Source organism: Branchiostoma belcheri, unplaced genomic scaffold (genome assembly GCF_001625305.1).
Source record: "Branchiostoma belcheri isolate BF01 breed outbred unplaced genomic scaffold, Haploidv18h27 scaffold237, whole genome shotgun sequence".
In the NCBI taxonomy this organism is placed as follows: domain Eukaryota; kingdom Metazoa; phylum Chordata; class Leptocardii; order Amphioxiformes; family Branchiostomatidae; genus Branchiostoma; species Branchiostoma belcheri.
Genome location: NW_017803840.1, coordinates 72,601 through 93,526, shown reverse-complemented (window position 1 = coordinate 93,526; position 20,926 = coordinate 72,601). Strand labels below are relative to the sequence as shown.

At 44.5% G+C, this 20,926-nt stretch overlaps 2 protein-coding genes across 2 annotated transcripts in view; one reads left to right on the top strand and one right to left on the bottom strand.

The window, feature by feature from the left end:
* Positions 1 to 2,832: 2,832 nt before the first annotated feature.
* Positions 2,833 to 17,678, bottom strand: LOC109470866. The gene is made up of 12 exons (XM_019769950.1): positions 17,308 to 17,678; positions 16,987 to 17,076; positions 10,190 to 11,635; positions 9,536 to 9,657; positions 9,097 to 9,176; positions 8,819 to 8,871; positions 7,611 to 7,766; positions 7,416 to 7,465; positions 6,563 to 6,629; positions 6,028 to 6,073; positions 4,044 to 4,672; positions 2,833 to 3,903 (listed from the first exon to the last, which is right to left on the bottom strand). The coding sequence occupies exons 1-12, from the start codon at positions 17,563 to 17,565 to the stop codon at positions 3,790 to 3,792; spliced, it is 3,111 nt and encodes a 1,036-aa protein (XP_019625509.1). The 5' UTR covers positions 17,566 to 17,678; the 3' UTR covers positions 2,833 to 3,789.
* A 5-nt stretch (positions 17,679 to 17,683) lies between these two features.
* Positions 17,684 to 20,926, top strand: part of LOC109470860 — a 9,159-nt gene continuing 5,916 nt past the window's right edge. The window contains exon 1 of the mRNA XM_019769944.1: positions 17,684 to 18,004. Coding sequence (XP_019625503.1) covers positions 17,852 to 18,004 — 153 coding nt within the window. The 5' untranslated portion in view covers positions 17,684 to 17,851. The remainder of the gene's footprint in view (positions 18,005 to 20,926) is intronic.

Genomic DNA, 20,926 nt, shown 5'->3' with positions numbered 1-20,926 from the left:
GTCCGTTGTAACACCTCTCTAAGTCATTGATTTGGATGAAGTCTTCAAAGAGATCTGTCAAATCTGCAGGCAGCCTGGCCAGCAAGGACCCATTCTTCTTCAGATCCTCTTGTAAAAGGAATGCCTCACATTACTTTGGGTGACAGACTTTTCACATGCTCCTGTGTGAGCAAAAGACTGTGTTAGTTAGCACCTCCATCTCACCGTGTCCATCTGAAATTTCTTCAAACAAGCTTCAGCAGCAGTGGCTAGCCCAACAATGTAGTGCTTACTGCAAAAACACTGATCATAGCTTATCTCTCTCCACAACTGTCTTTTCATCCCAAGATGGAACCACCTTCTGCAATGCTTTTGCTCTTATTTCATCTAGTCTCTTGTTGAGACATTTATTTCCTATGTGTGGCGCTCATTGTGTGTTCTTCAGACACCCGTAGTTCATCAGCACTAGCAGAACTGCAGAGGTAATGTCTGAGGTTACTTTTTGGAACATTTCCACCTGCTGATCAGTGTTACCTGACAGTTAGTCTCAAACTGCTTATTCATACTGGCCCTTCTTGGTGAAGAAACTAACAGAGCCGTCCTTGTCGTCCTTTTTGGTTGTTCCATCTGTGCCTACTGTTATGTCTTCACATCTGCTAACCACGGCCACATCAATCTGACTGAGGCGCCTTGCTTCTGCAAACATCAATTGTGCAGTAGAGTATTTGGGAAGCCTCCCTAGCCCTACCTCAAGACGAGTTAGTTTTTGTAGCACTGCCCGTATGATTTATTCAATGTTCGTCCATCCAGTATTTGAATGCTTAACAACATCATGTACACTTGACTAACCTCATCAGTGAATCTGCCACCTTCAACTAAACCCGACATCTAAAGAGTTAAGGCAGGGAAGTGATGTAGATATCTTCATCACATATGAAGATATGTAGACATATGTAGATATCATACAGCGGATGGAACCTCGCCAGGGATTTGTATACTTATATCACTGCACGAAATAGGCTATTTAATAAGGTTCCGTTTTGGCACTCTTTAAGCAAAGAAATCTTTACGAGTGCTTAAATATTACTTTTAAGCTAGCTTTAAGTTTGTCCGTAATGGAGCTTCATGGTTCTCTTTTAAGCAACATTTAAGCACTGTAAAGTAAGCTTGAATATTGATATTTAAGGTACATTTAAGCGTCCTAAAGTGTCCTTAAAGGTAGTGATTTAAGCTTCCTTAACTAGTCCGTAAAGGTTTAAGCAACTTCTAAGCACAGTAAAGTCAGCGTAAATCTTAATGTTTACACTACATATGTTAACTACACATAAGCGCCTTATAGTGCAGTGATTAAAGCCAGCTTAATTTGTCCGTAAAATGCGTAATGGAACTTATTTAAGCCACCCTTAAAAACTTTACGTTTAATACTCGTTGTGTACCAGTATTAAGCGTACTTTAAAGTGCTTAAGGGTTGCTTAAATAAGAGTCATTATGTATACTTTACAAAGAGTAAAGTAAGCGTTATATATTTATGTTATAACATAAAACCTTGTAACTATGCTACCCTAAATATTCCCAAATCGTACACAATATATATGCCGTCAACATTCCTTTTATTCGTTCAAGGATAACAATGACAAAACCAAACACAAATGACTAAAAATACTTTGATGGAGGTAAACTACGCTAACTACTATTCAAACTCTGCTTCTTAATTCATTTCCTGGCGGACTCAAAGTACGTTGATAAATGATAGGCATCCAAGATAAATTACAGATATCATTTCCGGATATTTTTGAATAAATGAACTGGCAGAACTACATGAACAGAGCTACATGTAAGGAACAAAAAACGATTAAAAAAAAGACAAAGTCCCAAAGCCTGATCCATAAAACTACTGTTCTGGCTTTCCCCCCCCCCCCCGACTTCCGTGTCCGGTGTGGAATACCGCTTACTGATGTTTCACTTCTGGGCCCGTCAGGAAGCTTTCTCTCTGAGATATCCCCAGACAAAGGGGTGCCCTTCGCTGGAACCAGGGAGTCCTTCCGCTTCTTCAGTTTCCCGGACTCCCAGGCCAGTCTTCTCACCTTGAATACTGGCCTATCCGTGTCACTGTCGCTTGACTCGGAGGACATAAAGTCTTTCTGCAGTGCTCCTGCGATTGTCTCTTAAACTCGTCCAGCTGTCCTTTACCTGTTAAAACGCCTTCAGTCTCCTCTCCAGTTTCTGAAACGATATATGAGGTTAGACATTTTTGTAAAACTAATTTTTTAACTATCTCTCCCCTCTCACTCTTACATGGACTTCTCCCAACCCCCCTCTACACAGTAAGGATTTACACCTAGACTCCCCCATATAATAGTACTCGTATTACAAAATTCAAGCACTATACAAAATGCCTCTTCCAATGGCATGGAAATAGAACATATAAAAAGAACCCGACTTAAAATAAATCTAAGCCTCGCGTTTCTTCAGACGACACTGAGCTACAAACTTTATCATCTGTACGCACCTAGCGGTCCTTCTTAGACTTGAAGTATCTCCTCGTGGCTTAAAGAAATATCTGTTCTAATGTCGAAAAAGGAAGCCAGCACTCTGCTGCCGGAGGTCCTCTCACTCATGTGTCCTCCTCACCTCCTCCTGTCTTCTCGTGTCCTCCTCCTCCTGTCTTTTCCTGTTCCCCCGATGTGTTCTCGTGTCCTCCTCCTCCTCTTCCATCAACACAATCCAAATCTAAAAGGGAAAATCCAATTTATTCCCTTTTTTTCGTCTGAAATTTTGAAAATCAAAGAGCTAACAAAATTGAAAGAGAACCTGTACAGCCTTTAATATTCAGGTTTTCAGACTTTAAAAAATTTTAATAGGAAACAAAAATCAATCTGTACCAGCTTAGATCTCTTGGCACAAACGCGGCTAAAAGCCTCGTCGTCACCTGCAGCGCTGCTAAAAGCCTCCCTCCTCACCGACAGCGCTGCTAAAAGCCTCGTCTCAACAGCGCTGCTAAAAGCCTCGTCCGATCAGCGCTGCTAAAAGCCTCGTCCCAACAGCGCTGCTAAAAGCCTCGTCCCAACAGCGCTGCTAAAAGCCTCGTCCCAACAGCGCTGCTAAAAAGCCTCGTCCCAACAGCGCTGCTAAAAGCCTCGTCCGATCAGCGCTGCTAAAAGCCTCGTCCCAACAGCGCTGCTAAAAGCCTCGTCCCAACAGCGCTGCTAAAAGCCTCGTCCGAACAGCGCTGCTAAAAGCCTCGTCCCAACAGCGCTGCTAAAAGCCTCGTCCCAACAGCGCTGCTAAAAGCCTCGTCCGATCAGCGCTGCTAAAAGCCTCGTCCGATCAGCGCTGCTAAAAACCTCGTCCCAACAGCGCTGCTAAAAGCCTCGTCCGATCAGCGCTGCTAAAAGCCTCGTCCCAACAGCGCTGCTAAAAGCCTCGTCCCAACAGCGCGGCTAAAAGCCTCGTCGCCGACAGGGCGGCTTAAAGTAGAAATAAAGAACTGTCACAACATAGCAGTGTATATCATGAAATGTATTGAAGTTGACATACTATAATAATTTTGAGGAAACAAAACCAAACAGGTCAATATCCCTCCAGCAATAGATGTTATTTAAGGATACATCATGTACAATGTTTTTGCATGCGGCATTACAAAGTCATTGCTAAGAAAAGTGACTTCAAAATGATTGATCGTTTAAACCAATAGAACGCAAAACACGATAAGAAATACAGAAAAACACAATAAAGTTAACACATTATGTATGTATGTATGTATGTAAAACAGGGAGTACTAAACGTCAAAGAGTGGAGATTTAAACAAATCTAACTGCGACCGCGCCCTCGTCCACGTCCACGGCCTCCTGCCCGGGCTCCACGTGGGCGGCCTCTCTTTCCTCCTCGTTTCCTCGTCCCTAACGTGGTTCTTCCGACGACAATCTGTTGGAAAGAGCAAATAGCCTCTTGCTCAATATGTAAATATAGATAGATAGATAGATAGATCGATTGCAGTAGAATTAATAAAACATCGCGCAATGTTCAGCACCATCCACAATCAATCTTTTAAGTGGATATCTTACCTCGGCACTTTCCAGCTCCTCTGCCAATAAACGATCCAGCTCCTCGGGGATGGCTGCCTCCTCTCCCTCTCTGTTGGCTAACTCCGCTGGGTCGCATGGCGCCAGTCTGTCCATCGTCCATCCCGTACCGTCACCTATCGCATAGCGTGTGGCAGCAGGTCGACTTGTGGATGCCGTCTTCAGTTGTTGTAGATATTCCTTCCACTGGTTGTCTTCCAATGGAGACTCCAGGTACGGTGCCCACTTGGGGAGCTTTTGGTCCAACAGGTTGCCAACGTTGATTTCTCTCTTTTCAAAGACGGGTAACAGCAATTTCGGTCTTCCTCCCGGTCTAAGGGGTTTGCCCTGTTGATCTGTACGGAACATGCCGTTCTTATTATATTTCCACTTATGTTGATGACTTCTTCTGTAGAACATCTCTACCAGCCCCTCTGTGGTCTTACTGTTCCGAAACCGAAACAAGCCGACTTTTGAGTGGCCTTTGATGCTGACGATATACGGCTCCAGCCATCCGCGAACATCGTACAGGCCTCGCATCTGCGCCGCGTCAGGGAGTTTCTCCAGAAGCTGCTGTAGTGTCCTCGCTTCCTCGTGCCTTAGTCGGTCCGCTATTTGACTAAACAGTTGGTCTGTGTGTAAAAACAATAATGTATCCAATATGCACACAAGAAAAACAATACAATCATCTGTGTTGGTAGTTAATGTTTAAAGTTAAAACTTTTGGTCCAACACAAAAAATTCTCTCACCTAGAGCTTTCGACCAGTCACTCTGGTCTTCCTCACTTAGACGTCTTCCCAAAGAGAAGAAGTGTGGTGTAATCTACATGTACCGCATCCCCTGCCAGGGCAAAAACAACAAGGGGCCCTGCCAGGAAACGTACATTGGGGAAACAGAGAGGTCTCTAAAATTCAAGAACATACACGGCCTAGCTCTGCCAGTTCAGAGGTGTCTCACCACATTCACATAGTCACCCGGACATTTTGTTTCACTTGACACTGTAAGGATTTTAGACACTGAACAAGACTATTTCTTGAGAGGGGTGAAGGAAGTTATTTACATCAGGGCCCATCACCCTACATTGAACCGCGACGGGGGCCGACATCGTCTACCAGATACCTTTGACCCAGTGTTGACGTCACACTTCAAAGAAGCCACGTGACAAGCTTCACTGGGACAGTCTACTGAGGAAGACCAGAGTGACTGGTCGAGTGCTCTAGGTGAGAGATTTTTTTGTGTTGGACCAAAAGTTTTAACTTTAAACAAAAAGAATTATACTAGCTGATTTTAAGGTTGGAAACGTCAAACGATTAAAGAGTGTTGTGAATTTGTAACACTTAAAACCATTGTCCTGCTGGACCCATATATGTACGGGTCGCACATACAGTACCATATCTATACAATGCCCTGTATGTGTCTAATTTAGGGTTACCACACCACAGCGAAACGCAACGAATTGAGAAGTAACTACGCCACCGCGGGGCAAAAAAAGGCAACGTCTATGACCTGAATAAGACTCCAAATTATTTGAAAATATTGTGCAAAAATTGCAAGCAGGACAAGGGTTAAGCTTTTTGCGTCTCTTTACTTCTCTGTGCAATCGTTTAAACATTCTAGATGGTATTTGATACTTATGAGCTCGTGAACGAATTCACGTTGCCCACACTAACGCCATTGTATGTATAGTATCTGCGCTCCCATTGATTGTTATTGGTTAACTGGAAATCATTACAATACGTTTTAATGAGTTTAATTAGATTGACAATGTTTGAACAGATTAATTTCAACGCGTAAGTAAAGACTGGATCCAGATCAATTTTCACCAAAAATGCCACTCATTTCGCAGCAGAATGTCAGAAATGTGAAAGCAAATCTAAACCCATGAAATGTCTTCGTCACTGTCATACCGCTCAAGCATGGACCCCGGGTACAGAAGAACTGGTACACCTTTAAGATATTGAAAAAGCGGATAAATAGATGTCTTACCGATGTCTTCGTGAGTATGGCCGACATACAAGAAAGACAGCTGCACCTACACACAGATAAAAAATAAAATTGATTTCCCTTAATACACCATGTCCATTGTTTACTTAAGTTTTAAAATCACTTCGGCACGGTCCTGGATAGCCCAGAACCATGCTTGGGGCAAATCAACATTGTACGTCCTTGGATATGGATACGCGGACACTATCCAGAACAGGGCCGTCTCAACCCTCAGCCACCAGTACGGATTTGACAACTAAGAGTAAACCAATGGATGTGCCCAGGTTTCTGCCCCCCCCCCCTCGAGAGACTAGAAATCCCCGTAGGTGGACAGGACCGGGACTGTGTATAAAATAGAACCATGCCAAGGTCTTGGGAATTTTCACAAACATTAAAGCGATTGAAAACAATAATTTATTCTTGAAGTAATTACCGTTTCTATCGACACAAATGTCCCATGTACAGGTCTAAGCTGTTTGGTAAAGGACTTGACGGTTGCCTTGCCTTAACATAAACCATTTAAATCAATGCCACTTACCTCTACAAATATCTTTCGATGGACCAACATATCAAGAAATGCAAGCATGTACTTGTTCTTGTTCTCCCTGTAAACACAGTATATATCAATATTCCAATGAAGAGAAATCGATACATCTAAGTAGGTATCGAACCTATCATGCATCAGAGATAAAGAATTGAAACTAAGTCGATGGTTGTAAGTACTGAAAGTTGACAGTACAATAGAAGACGAAAAGTGCACGTTATGATAAACAGAACCACCAACACCAATGGTTCCATATCCTATATCATCACATCCCGCTAAAAGGCAAAGTAAATTTCTTTAAGGCCACACCTTAGTAAATAAAGTAAATTTTATGGATGACGTCCTTTGGAGACGCGCTAAATCTAATGGGAGAGTTAAAAAAACAAGACCGACCGAAAAAAAAACACGCTACCTTGGTGGTATCAAGGGACCACAAATGTTATGATAAAATATTGTACAAAGTGTAAGAATCAGTAAGTTTTGTTTTATTCTTGATGGAAACTACAATGAATCTGAGACGATTTGATTTTGGTCTGCAACAACATAGTATAAGGACATTTTTTCTGGAAACCGACCAAAATCAAAGATCGCGCGGACGTCACCCATAAAAATTACTCGGTGTAGACTAATTGCAAAAATATATACACGTATCAGTTGACTCTGCACAGCGCTACGTAATTTGCTTTGAAAGTTTTATCTATTAGGCCGTCTTGTATACATATACATGTAAAAATGTATATATAGTGAGTCTGTGAGATATATTGCGGTGTGCATGCATATAAGGATATCAGTCCTGCAGATAGTCACGTTTCAATGGAAAATCGGTCCTCATAGAAGTAATACTCACCTAAAGCAGTTGTCCGCTTGAACGTAGAGTATAGGAGGCAGGGGTCCTTGCTGAAGCGCAAAAAAAAATGAAACAACAATAAAGTTGAATTGTTGTTTCCTAACACGTGCAGACAATCGACGCGGCAAAATGACATACATTTCTGCAATACAAATCTGTAAAATCTACAAATCAGTAATGTCGTATAGAGTATACCTTGGACAGACGGTACAGCATCTTCAACAGCAAGTTGATGGTTAGATTACTGTCGTGGTTGTACTCGAACACATCAGTAAACGTGGCCTTTATGCCATGCCCATGACTGATAATCCCCGAAACGTGGACCTTCATGAGGTCCGTTGATGCCATGTCCTGGAATAAAGAATATTTTAAACTGGATGCCGACAATTCACAAGATTAAGCCCCTGCCACACATTTAGTAGCGTGTAGTTCAATGGTTAGCGACCGTGCACACTACTGGAAAGGGTCGCAGTACTTAGGACGGGGCGTTAAGCCGTGGTCCACTGTTCATTGTGCTTGTCGAAAATAAAATAGATAGGGGAATTTCCCCGGAACAATGAACGTGTAAATACATAGAATCTGTCTTCAATGACGGCAGGTGTTGGACGGCAGGTGTCTGACCTTATTGAGGCCACGCTTATGTTTTGTGCCGACCATGACCTAACCATTTCATAACCATTTACCGAACTAGCCCTAAATGCTGGACAACCTACTTCCAACCATACCAACTACTAGCTGAAGACTACGGAATCCGTCCTAACCATTCTCCAACTCTGTCCCGAATGAAAATTTGCAGAATCAGGGGCCCACTACGTACAATCATGTCATATAGTGAAAGGTGAACTTTGTGGCATTTTACAACGTTCTTGGACTTTGCCTTTTTCTTGGGCCTGACTTCACCTCTTTTTGCCATGTGATTATTGTAATGCCAGGAATTATTAACAGTCTTAATTCAACGGGCTGAGTAAGGTCCTGGTATGCTGAAGTTGGGGAGCGTTCCCTAATGAGGGGAGTTCATTTGATGGTCGGATAGTGTTTGACATTAGTTTGGGGTGATCGGCGCACGCTTTGGAACCATTCGGCACGGTTGGTAGAAGGGGGTTAAGAGTAATTCCTATGTAGGTTGGCGCACATTCGTCTCCAAATTTGACCCCTGAACATGTGCCAAATACTGCTGACCTACTCCGGAACACCAGCCGAACACTGGCCGAACTGGTTCAGCCAACCAGTCGGACGCCAGCCGACCCACTCCTAACCACGGTCGGCGGCATTCGGTAAGCGTACAGGAGGCCAAATTCGTGAATGTATGACATGTCGACAGCAGCTTTAGGAAAAAAATGCAGTAGATTTTCTTAAGTAATCATTGACTCATTAATTTTAGCATATATCATTATGAAACTTACCTTTGACTTTGCACCAACGAAATGCGGAAGGTAGGTCTTTGCTTGATCCATTCCTGTAACAAGAATGCGCAAGAAGAAACTTATCATAATGCATATGCATCTCATTTGGGCATTTATGAGTAGTATTTTAGATACAAACGTAATAGAGGTAACATTACTAACAAGGTCTGAAAAAAATGTTAAAATTGCAGAATGGCAAATTTTATAAATATTTCAGTTTAGTTATTTTGTACTAGCAGTCAAGTGTAAAGTTTTTTTTTTTTAAATTCTTAACTTACCGTCGATAATCAGGCTTAGGTAGCGCTTTGGGTTTCGATGGGCTGCCTCTCTTCTCCGGTAATAGTTGATTCGCTCACGCCTACAAAATTAATTAGGATTGCATTGGGAAGAGTTTCGTGAACCAGGCAGAAAACAATACCCATTTGGCGGCGGATACGATAGCGCATATTTGGCACTTTGTACAGCTCCGCTATAGCTATTAGCTTTTTTCACTGTTATATGGTTAGTAAATCAGAAGTCCTTGCAAAAATACGCGCTTAGTGAGACTGCGCCCATCGCAAATATTTGCATACGGTGTATTTCTGCATACCTTTTAATAGCGTATTGATGTTCTGCGACCTACATTGATTCTGCAGCCAGTAATTCAGTCGTACATGTGCATCTGATTTGTCGCATGGAAATTGTCTTTACCAAATACAACATGATGTAGGTGCTTACATTTGTCGGCCAAGATGGGCACGGCGCCGGTCTTGAATTTCCTGTCGCTTCATGGGGTCCCGTGTTCTCTCCAGCTTTCTCTCGAGTTGTACGCATTTTTTGCACTTGGTAAATAGGCTGGACTGTAATGAGAAATGTAATATATTGCATGGTCAATTTCACACATTGCTGGATAGGTACCTAGGGATTCCCAAACCATTAATAGGTTTGTTTATTGCAAATTCTTGCCCGAGGGCTAATTGCAGGAACAGAACAAACATGGTATGAGAACAGACAATTAGTACATATAGAACTACTGATACTGTAATAATATCAGTAAAAATATCATTAATAAAGGTTTAATGCCCCGACCTGAGGTGTATATGGTCAGATAATCCCTGGCCGGGTGCGATAACCACTGAATAAAATCGCTGTATTTAAAATATATATATATATTCAAAACGAATTTTAAAAGATACGTTTTTAATAGATAAATATTATACTACAAGTCTTAACACTACTGTTGGTGTCCTGTCCCTCGTATGATGGTACAGTCCAAAAAGTGGGCGGTTATTCTGATAACCCATGGGAAATGGAGCCTTCTGATTGGTCGACGGACGGCTACTGGCTATATGATATTGAATTACAATGAATTGTGTCAGAAGCGTCACATACCTTCTTAATGATCACGTCCGGGTACATTTCTTTCCACATATTATAGAACGTCTGCTTCGAGCAGTATGGCTCCATCTCCTCGGCCATCTCTTGCCGGTACTGGTGGTACACACCTTGTTTGCGCGTCCGGTATGGCAGCCACTTCTCGCTCCTGTGGGGCATCTTTTCTGCGTGAGCCGCAGCATACATGCCGAACCAAACGCCAGCCTTCACATACGCCGTTGACTTCTCCCGCCGGGGTCGTAACCTTTCCGAAGCTGACGTGCGACCTTTCATGAAGGCAGATCTTCCCCTGTAGTAGACATTTTTTGTTATTCCGTAAAGTCTACACCAAGCCTTCCTACATACGGTCTTTCCATCGACCTTGAAAGCATATGCCGTGCTGTTGGTCTCCGAGTTCTGGAAAGTCGACAACTTTTCAACAAGCCAAGACGAACGAGCAGACGCGTCTCCGCTGCCGAAATAAGTTTCTCGTTTTTTCTTTAACTCCCGATAGGTGAAACGTGTTGAGCATTTAGAACGACAGCAAGGACTCTTAGAAAGCACTCTATGTAGTGTCTCCTTTTTCACTGCCTTGCTGAAGAGTTTCCGACCTGGTCCGACAGGCCCCCCCGTTCTTTTTTTAGTTGGTCTTTCAGTTGGGGTTCTCTGGGGATCGATGTAGAATGAACTATCGAATGGTTCGTAATTCGTGTCCGACAAACCGGACGGATCGTCGTCTGAAGACTCCAAACGGTGAACTCCAAGGTCACTGTCGCTGTTTGAGCTGTAGTCACGGTTCTTCTCACGAGCATTGTACGCCAATGTTTGTGGGTTGTCTCCTTCTCTGAATTCGAAGACATCCTGTACCATTGGGTCACCTTCGCTGCCATGGAAACCAGCGCTAGCGCTTGGGCTTGGCTGGTACAGGGTGATGTCAAGACCGGCTGCGCCAGGACTTGACCGGTACTGTGAAGGACTTGAGAAGTTTGCCGGCCCTGGGCTGGGTTGGTACGAGCTTGGACTGGGTTGGAGGGAGCTTGGGCTGGGTTGGTACGAGCTTGGACTGGGTTGGAAGGAGCTCGGGCTGGGTTGGTAGGAGCTTGGACTGGGTTGGTACGAGCTCGGGCTGGGTTGGTACGAGCTTGGACTGGGTTGGTAGGAGCTCGGGCTGTGTTGGAAGGAGCTCGGGCTGTGTTGGTAGGAGCTCGGGCTGTGTTGGTAGGAGCTCGGGCTGGGTTGGTACGAGCTTGGACTGGGTTGGTACGAGCTTGGACTGGGTTGGAAGGAGCTTGGACTGGGTTGGTAGGTGCTTGGACTGGGTTGGTAGGTGCTTGGACTGGGTTGGTACGAGCTTGGACTGGATTGGTAGGGCCTCTGGCCTGAGACAATGATGGTGCAGTTACATGCACCCTGGCAGTTGCATTGTTCCGTGTCTTCTTGGCAAACCTGGTCATACTCGGCACCCTGTTAAAATGGATACGAGAACAGTCAACTTTGGTTTTAACTACACGGAAAACGTATTTCTCCTCGGAGCTTGCAGTGAACAGCCTCCTTCGCAGTCTTCTTGTGCGTCGGCGTTATTTTTTTTTCTGTGAGCGACGCGAGTAATATGCCGCCGCGAGGGACGATTTACTGCCGAGGGAGTTTTTGCTGCGGAGAAAAGGATTGGAGCGCGAATCCGACGTCCAACAAGACTGCGAAGGAGGCTAGCAGTGAAGCCCTCAGGCAAAAACGTATCAACTAAACAACTAATGAACTAGTAAAATAAAAACGCAATGTGCAGCTCGGATCCGACCCGGTTCAACAAGCACATAACTATGTGCCGATATTGTTGCATCTTTCGGCTTTTATGACTTATTCCTGAATCCAGCCAGGGACCAGCTGTAGGTTCGTATTATGATTTACGGCCCGCAGGCATTATAATTTACGGTGGCAAAACCGTCGTATGCAACTGTACTCTTGAAACCAGACACGCGAAGCGAGATTTAATGCTTACACCCGACCCGCAGGCCCGGATCTCATTAGCTGCCATTAACAGCTGATCATCACCTAATTAAACAGCGGTTTCGAAGGAAGTGTGAATTGTTTCGGATTAACTCCACATAGGCGTCCTTATTGCCACCCAAAGTGTCCAGGGACACCGAACTGAGAGAGTCATGTCTATTCTCAACGCTGTATTGTTGGGCGGCGGACCTAGGGGGTTTGCGTAATCACTATCAGGGCGCGGCCTAGATGGTTTCCGCGGGGAGGGCGTGTGCCGGGGACGGGCTAACCAAACAAGGCCCCTCGCCTGGCCCCTCGCGCGTTTACTAAGGCCACAGCAAGTAATTTTTTATGGATGACATCGGCGCGCGCATTAACTTCCGCCTGATTTTAGAAAAGAAATCGTTGCCCTCTGACAGTGGTCAGCATGCCGAACATGGGCAAAGATGTCTGTTGTCATGTCGACAGGTGGATGGCAGATATGAACTATGAAGAGAGAAGACAAGAAAAGGCTCTGATTTGATGTTTTCTTTCTTCCTTTTTTTGATGCAGTGATATGTGATGCTGGCTGTGTATATGTAATGTTCCCTCTGAGTCAAAACCATTTGTAGTAGTAGTAGTAGTAGTAAGCCTTTATTTAAACTCGAAAGCTTGTTCGGTACATACATACATGTATGACCGCTTTTCAACAAGGTCGAGGGTGAGGGCGGGGTCACGGATTACAAATCAAACCAAAATATAATACAAAATCAAAACAAAATGCAAATCAAAATATAGTACAAAAATAAATAGTAAATCATCAGTCCGTTATCAGTCCAAGTTCCTTATCATACTTCTAAATGTTCCCAATGACTGGGCTGCTCGTACATGTGGTGGCAAGGAGTTCCACACAGTCGCCCCCCGAGTACCTCAGTGACCGCCTGTACACTTCCAGTTGGGGCCTCGGTATGATGAGGTTGTCCAATGTGCTCTGTCTGGTGGATCTGGAGGCTTCATCTCTATACCTGATGAACACCCCTCGCATATGTGGTGGTAAAGAATTGTCCAAAGCCCTATACACTAGCATGGCTTTATGTTGGCGATGTAGAGTTCTCACAGACTTCCATCCCAGACGAGAGAGGACTTCCCGTGATGGTGTTCTGTACATGTATGCTTGAGTTAAAATGTAGGAACCTTGCTTCTTCGGCCCGTCTTGTTTTTTTTCGCCCACTCGCATTACATTTTGAGTCTGCCATCCATAAAATTTACTTGCTGTGGCCTAAGTCTCCGCGACGCCCAACGAGGCTTGCCCCAGGGTATTAATACTATTATCGACCAACTTCCATGAAATTCACACACGATGTACAAAAACGTACTACTGTAAATTTCTTTTGTCGAAGTTCTGGATAATTTTTACCAAAAGATGAAGACATGAAAACCTCTGTAAACTGAACTTCCGGTGTGGAAAGCTACCATTCAGTTGTGACAAATTTAGACTGGATGGACACTAGTCTCTACCAGGTTTCGGGAGGCGGCTGCTAGGAGTATATAATAGACAGACGATTTGCCGGGGGGAGGTGGCGGCCGTGTAGTCTGGATTCCAGATCCACATTATTTTGCGCCAAAAATGTTCCAGTGTGCACACTAGACAACTTTGGGCCAAGTTTGGCATCCAGGCTAGAGCGGTGAAGCAAACCGTTCTCTCAGCGGACCAACTCCCCCGGCATGCTATCCACCGCACGTGCTTTTTGTCCGTACGTTTTTGAAAGGCTATGTCCGCCACGTTTTTCTGATAACGGTGCGCCGCCCGTAGAGCAATTGATCGTAGGCTCACGGAGTCAGTGCGTGGTGCGCCCATTGGTTGTACAGGGCACGCGCATCGCCCGTACTGGGCTCGTACGGGGATGAATCCGCAGCCCGAACGCAGAGAAGGTTTTGCTACGGAGTGTATGCGTGCTCCCAAATCCGCAGGGTTCTGTAGGATTACGGATGCCAGGACAACAAAATTTGCTTTTTTTTTTCCAAATTCAGGTGAAAATTAATGCGCGCGTCATCCATAAAAATTACATGCTGAGGCCTTGTATTAATCTCCAAGCAGATCCCTATCGGGGGCAAAAAGACAGTATCAAAATTCAAATTGGCCAGGTAGTATCCATTAGCCAGAGAAGGTCCGCGGCCCCCGACGGGGGTAGCGACAAAAAACGTTCCATATAATATAAAAAGGTAAAGATCATTCCCCCACAACCTCTGCTTGGAGAGTAGCCTTATGTATCCCCAAAATTTACCTACGATTTTGCACGTAGACAACACGCGGTTGCGCGTACGGGTTATGACCAAGGCGTAAGACAATATTGTCACGAGACATTTCGAGAATTAATATCCCCCAACCAGAGGAATCTCTTATTAGCTAAAGACCTTCTACGCTTAGCATTGATAACGAACGGTCCCCCATACACAGGGGGAAGACGACACTAATTAATAGCAGGCCGGCGCGGCCGAAGCTGGTCAATTCTGACCGGAGCGTGGGTGCGGCTTATTCAATCTCCAAGCAGATCTTAGGGGCCACAAGGACAGAAGTGGTCAGACAGTATCCAGGTTTAAAATCCAGATATGATGCATGCGCAGAACATAATTTTGAGCGATATGTGTTGTTGACATTTTCAAATCGCCCTGCTCTCTTTAGCGTACTTTAGTACCAAGTAATTGCTCCTACGTAAGGCGGATTGGACACCTGTGGTCATATTATCAAGGGCTAGTCCAAAGCAGACAAGCAGACACACATAAACAAACGATATCCACCAACATATATGTTATTTAGGAAAAGATAATATTTTCTCTACTTTGAAAAACAACTGCGGGACCAATCAGGGCCGGCCCACAGGCTAATATCCCCGCCGGAATAGATCATTACATTTACCCTAGATTTCACAAAATGTTTAATAGCCTCATGTCGGATGGATCCCCTTGGTCCCTCCGCAATTAAAAGGTTGCTTATAAATCGCTTTATACATAATACCGCTTAGTGATATCTATCTCCATTGATCCAAGCATATCTTTCGGTAGCCAAGCAGGGTAGCCAAGTAATGTATCTAGTACACCAAACAATACTCAAGACAATATTTAGATTTAAAAAAAATGTGGCATAGAAAAAAGGTCACAAAGTTCCAAATGAATATCCGCTTTGAGAGTAGCATTGTCCCATTTCGTAGAGAGTAGTTTTTGTTCCTTCCTGTTCAGGCTGACCCCTTCTCTATACAACAGGAGACCTCCGGCGGGCTTCGAGTTGCGACAAACTGTTCTATAAGTATAAACGTACCAACTCTCCTACAATTCGCCTGGCATGCTAGCTGTCTAAATTGACCAATTTCTATGATTTTAAGCCGCCTCCCGAAGCCTACCCTGTCTGGAAGCCATAGAACACCCTGATCGGGCTAGCCTGAGTGCCATCCCCTACCGCGAGTCAGCGATAATTCCTCGGCCCGGGAAAGCAACACGCCCCGCCGACCCTGATTTGCACACTGGCTCTAATTTATAATCTCCTCGCGTCCGGTTGGGTTTGGGGCAGCCTGGGGTTGGGCGGCGGATACAGTGGCGGACACAAAAAAAAAATCTATCGCTTTATGAACGCTAGCGTCTGGCACCCAGGCTATGATCGGGCACGACCCGCTGTTCCTTACCCGAAGCCTGGTAGACAAGCTAACTTTAATGTGCCTTCCCCTGCTGCCTGTTGGCGAGTCTTGTAAGAAAGAACCAGCCTGCCGGGGATTAGGATTTTATAGACGTATAAGAAGCATTACAATTTAACTGTATCTGTACACTTCGCTCACATTTTGATGGGCATTTTAGCATGCATGTGTAGTTTGCCGAGGTTTAATACCGCAATGACATTCGTACTGTATCTGCAAGTCGTTAAAGTTGTGTCACCCATAAATTCTCTTTTTTTACATGATTGCAAAAAGTCATAAGTTTACACTATATCATCGTAATTTTGCTCACCCTTTTCCGAACACGCTGGAAAAACGAAACTCATACAAGGGGGCCCGTATTAAAGCCCTTTTCCGTAGAGCGTAATCGGCCGTTTTAATTCTACGTAGAGCGTAGACGGAGCCCTCTAATATTTTTACGTAGAGCGTATTCGGCGTTTTAATGAAATGCGTTGTAGCCACTTGGTATTTATCGTAAAGCGTAATCGAGAGGTTTCCGAATTCAGCGTAGAGCGTTGTCGGGACCCCCCCCCCCCCTTGCAGGCCCTCATACAAGGCGCCCCAGTACAACCGTGTTAATTTCTCTACCGAGAGCGGTGGGAATGGGTTCCTATCCTATAGACATTCCACAGATCGTTATCTACAACAGCTCTTTGCTCGAGTTCTTCCCAAGAGAGCGAGAGGGACAGGCGCCAGTGGTCGGAGCCAGGGCAGACCGCTCCGGCCGGATAATCGGGAAACCATATGTGCGGGCATCATGGCCCTGTAAACATGATTCTCCAAGCAGATGTAAGTTGATTAGTTCTAATGCTACCGTCTCTTTTTGTAACACAGTTCACCGTCTCCCAGTCTAACGGTAAAAAAATTATATAAAAGAGCAGGAGCGAAAAATAAGCCTGGTCATCTGCTTCAAAATGAACACTGGTATGATTTGCTTACCAGTGGCCTACCTACCTAGTTCAATGGTACTGGTATGATTACGTAATCATCGATCATTCGCTACAAGCGTTAGCTGCCATCAGCTCAGTAAAAGAAACTTTTAAAAACTGACACGACAAACTGATCATACTGCAGTACTGCACACATCACATCTACAAACGTGACTGGTTGCAAACACTATGGATCAAGATCATAATTTTTTCTACTCACCCCTTTCCTACGTTTCGGCGGCATACCACCCAAAATGGGAATTTGGACATGGATTATCCCTCCATTCTCAATGGCAGTCTCATCGTTGATCTAAGGACACAAGACATAGTGGTTGGTAAGGGGGAAGAAAAAGTGTTCATATTCACCGTGTCATATTTTTGTTGACACGACTCACTTGCATAATTTGGCCCAGTGTCCGCCCGTCAGGCCGTCGTTAAGCTGAGGCGGAAATGTAAAAATGTCACATAATGATTTTTCAACCTGCATCACTCCACACGTTTAAACGAATATATAAACAGAAGCATATAAAAAAAAACCTACCTTCGTGCCATTCTTGTAAAGCAGAAACGCTGACTCTGGTATCCCAGTCAAAGAGGACACTTCCCCGGCGAGTTTACTGACGGACGCGTCTTGTATACCTAGGCCTATCTCAAACTGTGGTCCATTCGGTGGCACAATGTTGTACGAAATCGTTCCTGGAGTATGGGTGGTACTAACCTCACGACACAAGATAGAAAACAAATGTATGACTAATAAAGTCGCCATACATAGGAGCGGATAAAATAGTTCAAACATCATCTCTCGAGCTTTTATCTGGGAAAACACGGCCTGTCCATATCAGAAACACGTGTGTACGAGATCCGCGGTCAGGCCCTGATCCGCGGTGGTCTGTAGGGATGTGGCTAGCTGTAGGCCGGCTGACAGGTTGATGTATTGGTTGAAGAGGAGGAGCTTCTTTTGAGGCCTGATCTGAAGCACATTGTACCGCTTTCCTCGCTTCCTCTGGTCATATAAATTTCCCAAGGTCCTGCTATTTTCGTTGTTCTTTATTTTCTATTTTGACGTGATCAGCGTGTCGTGAGCCATGTCTGAAGTCCGGGCCCCCATTAGTCATATGAAGATGGCCAAATGGTTCTTTCGTAAGGAAGCCGACAAGATCTTGCTGGCAGATGAGAAGGGAAAAGACATGGGTACAATCCTGGATGTTACGGAACACAATTCCCCTGGACATATGATGGTAAGTAAGATTGTTAATTTTAGTTTGGCTCATTCATGTTATCATCGATGCTATTTTGCCTTCATACAAAATGTATCAAGGGCATCTTGATGTTGAGAAGAAGGTTTAAAATGGGCGAGAGTTGCGTAGATAACTTTGTGTGAACTTCGTGTATCTGTGTGTTACACACTTGGCGCAAAGCACGGCATTTTTTTCTGCGTGTCTCTGTTAGGTAATTGTGTCTTTATGTGCTCCCCAGAACTGCTAGAAAAATTTCCCGTTCTCATCGAGGTCAGGTCCACTCGGAGATCTCAGTCCCCTTCTCCGAGTGGACCTGACCTCGATGAGAACGGGAATTTTTTTCTTGCAGGAATGTTGGGTCTAGAGCCCAGAGTGTAGTAGCCTGGGTACCAGCCTGTTTCTTTCTTTGCTCTCCATAATCTGCAAACAAAGTGGTCTAAAACCACGGCGCTAAAACACAGGGACCCAGGATAAATGACAGACCGAGTAGCTTGAAAAACAATTTCGGCCTGTTTATAGATACATCTGCCCCTGATAAGATTGCGGTTATGCATGGCTGCACCTAGTGAGTCCAGGGCCGGGCTTGTTGCGACGCATGCATGTGTGCATGAATGCGATACCAGATTTTCTCTATCTCTCTAACCATAGGGCATTGGAAAGCTCTATACAATTGTCCTTGCTCTAACTTAGTCCGTAGCGTTGACAAAATGTTAAATTATAGCAATGGTGACTGCCTGGGTGTCAGCTTTCTCTTATTTGCCTGTGTATCAGTTAGACGTCAAACTTTAAAGTCTATTGATGTTCATAATAATCCAAAAAAAAATCCCTGTCAGAAAAACGGGACAAAATAACACAATCTCTGCTTAGGGATTACCACTCATCCCTAGACTCGCCCCATGTTTTGCCCGTTTAAAATAATAAATATCCCAGACCTATAACCTGGCTCCGTTTATTTTTGTAAACAGACGGTGATAGAAACATAAACAAACACAAACCTGGAAAATGTTTCATTGTGGCTCTCTACTTAAATTTCGATACCCGAAGAGCCAGTCAATTATGATTTAAAAACCACACAAAACGTGTATTGGGTCAGGTTAGCCTAGGCGCCAGACCCATAGCACACTTGACCTATGGGTGACATACTTTGTGTGCTATGGGTATGGCACCCAGGCTAGTATTGGGTAAGCTTTGCAGTTCTAGGTATTGTTTTTTTGGTAGTCCGTTCCCAATGATCCACTTCATTTCGAGCCGCCGCAGGTACCGGGATTTGCGTTACTGGCCAGCATCCACCAGGCCAGGGGAGTTAGGCCGCCGTTTATGCGGGGAAAGGTACTGTGCCCAGGCCTGCCCTCCGCAAACAGCCTGGCTTTACCTAGTTCTAATCTCCTTGCAGATTTAGGTGGCCGCAAAAGACATTATCAAATTGGCCAAGCAGTATCCATTTGCCCAATGTACAGTTTAACATCTGCTTGCAGGTTAGGCAAGTTCCCCAAAGACCAGGTCTCTCACTGTCCACTCCACGTGGCTCTTGCACGCTGTCCGACCCCTACCTCGGGGACCTACCATTTAAGCCAACACGTTTTTTTTTTGGGGGGGGGGGCGCTTCTACATGTAACACTGTATATTTTAGTTGGTCGGGCAATAACTGAATATTCCTCATGCCAGTACAGTTATGTTCCCACGGGTCTTTGAGATTTATGCTACTGCCTATTCCGCACCGTGGGCTGGGTTTGATGTTCGTCTAGCCCACCCCGATGATTTCTGGAATAACGAGCTTACCCATTACAACTATTTCAAGCAGATGTGATCTATGAGGCGCCGGCTTATTTTTCGATGTCAGCTGCCCCGTATCCGAAAGATTTATCTGCATTTTCCTTCCATGTACCGGCAGCATTTTAACGTTTCGCCTTTTCCCTAAAATATTTTTAGCACTACAGAAAATTAAACCAATTATGTTGTTACACAATGTAAACAGGCGAAAGCACAGAGAATGAGCCGGATCCTTACATCTGCTTGGGGATGACAGCCTATTATGTATGACAGGACTCTAGAAGCAGAGGTTTAACAATTGGGGAAAATTGTGACCTTTCTAAACATAACCTGTTTTTCTTCCCTGTCACAGTGTCAGACAGGACTCTAGAAGCAGAGGTTTAACAATTGGGGAAAATTGTGACATAACCTGTTTTTCTACCCTGTCAGACAGAACTCTAGAAGCAGAGGTTTAACAAACGGGGAAAATTGTGACCTTTCTAAACATGACCTGTTTTTCTACCCTATCAGACAGAACTCTAGAAGCAGAGGTTTAACAATTGGGGAAAATTGTGACCTTTCTAAACATAACCTGTTTTTCTATACCCTGTCAGACAGGACTCTAGAAGCAGAGGTTTAACAAATGGGGAAAATTTTGACCTTTCTAAACATAACCTTTCTTTATAAGTGGTATACATAGGCCGGTATAGTATTGTGCGCTGAAGCCCGCGGAGTCTGGTTCCAAGTGCGCGCAGATTTTTCGTCCAAGTGCCAAAATCTGTGTCCAGGCGGCCCTTATCTCCCTAGTCTGGCTTTGGATAGTTCCCCAAAGCCCAATTAAACCAATTATGTTACACAATGCAAACAGGCGAAAGCACAGAGAATGAGCCGGATCCTTTTACATCTGCTTGGGGATAACAGCCTAATCTATGTCGCTCCTGACGAGATTAGGTTGATGGCGGGGATATATTCTTGTGAGTCAGAAATGAAGTTGGTTCAAGTAGCAGCCTGGGTGCTAACCTTGTTTTTTTAAGCTTCAGTCCGCTCCAAAATTTCCGCTCCGGATCCAAGCAGAGGTTGTGTGAGGAAAACTTTGGCCTTTTTATACATGCTCAGTTTTCTGTCTCGGTGGGGAGTATAGACAGAAAACGGGCATGTAGCAGTAAGGCCCCC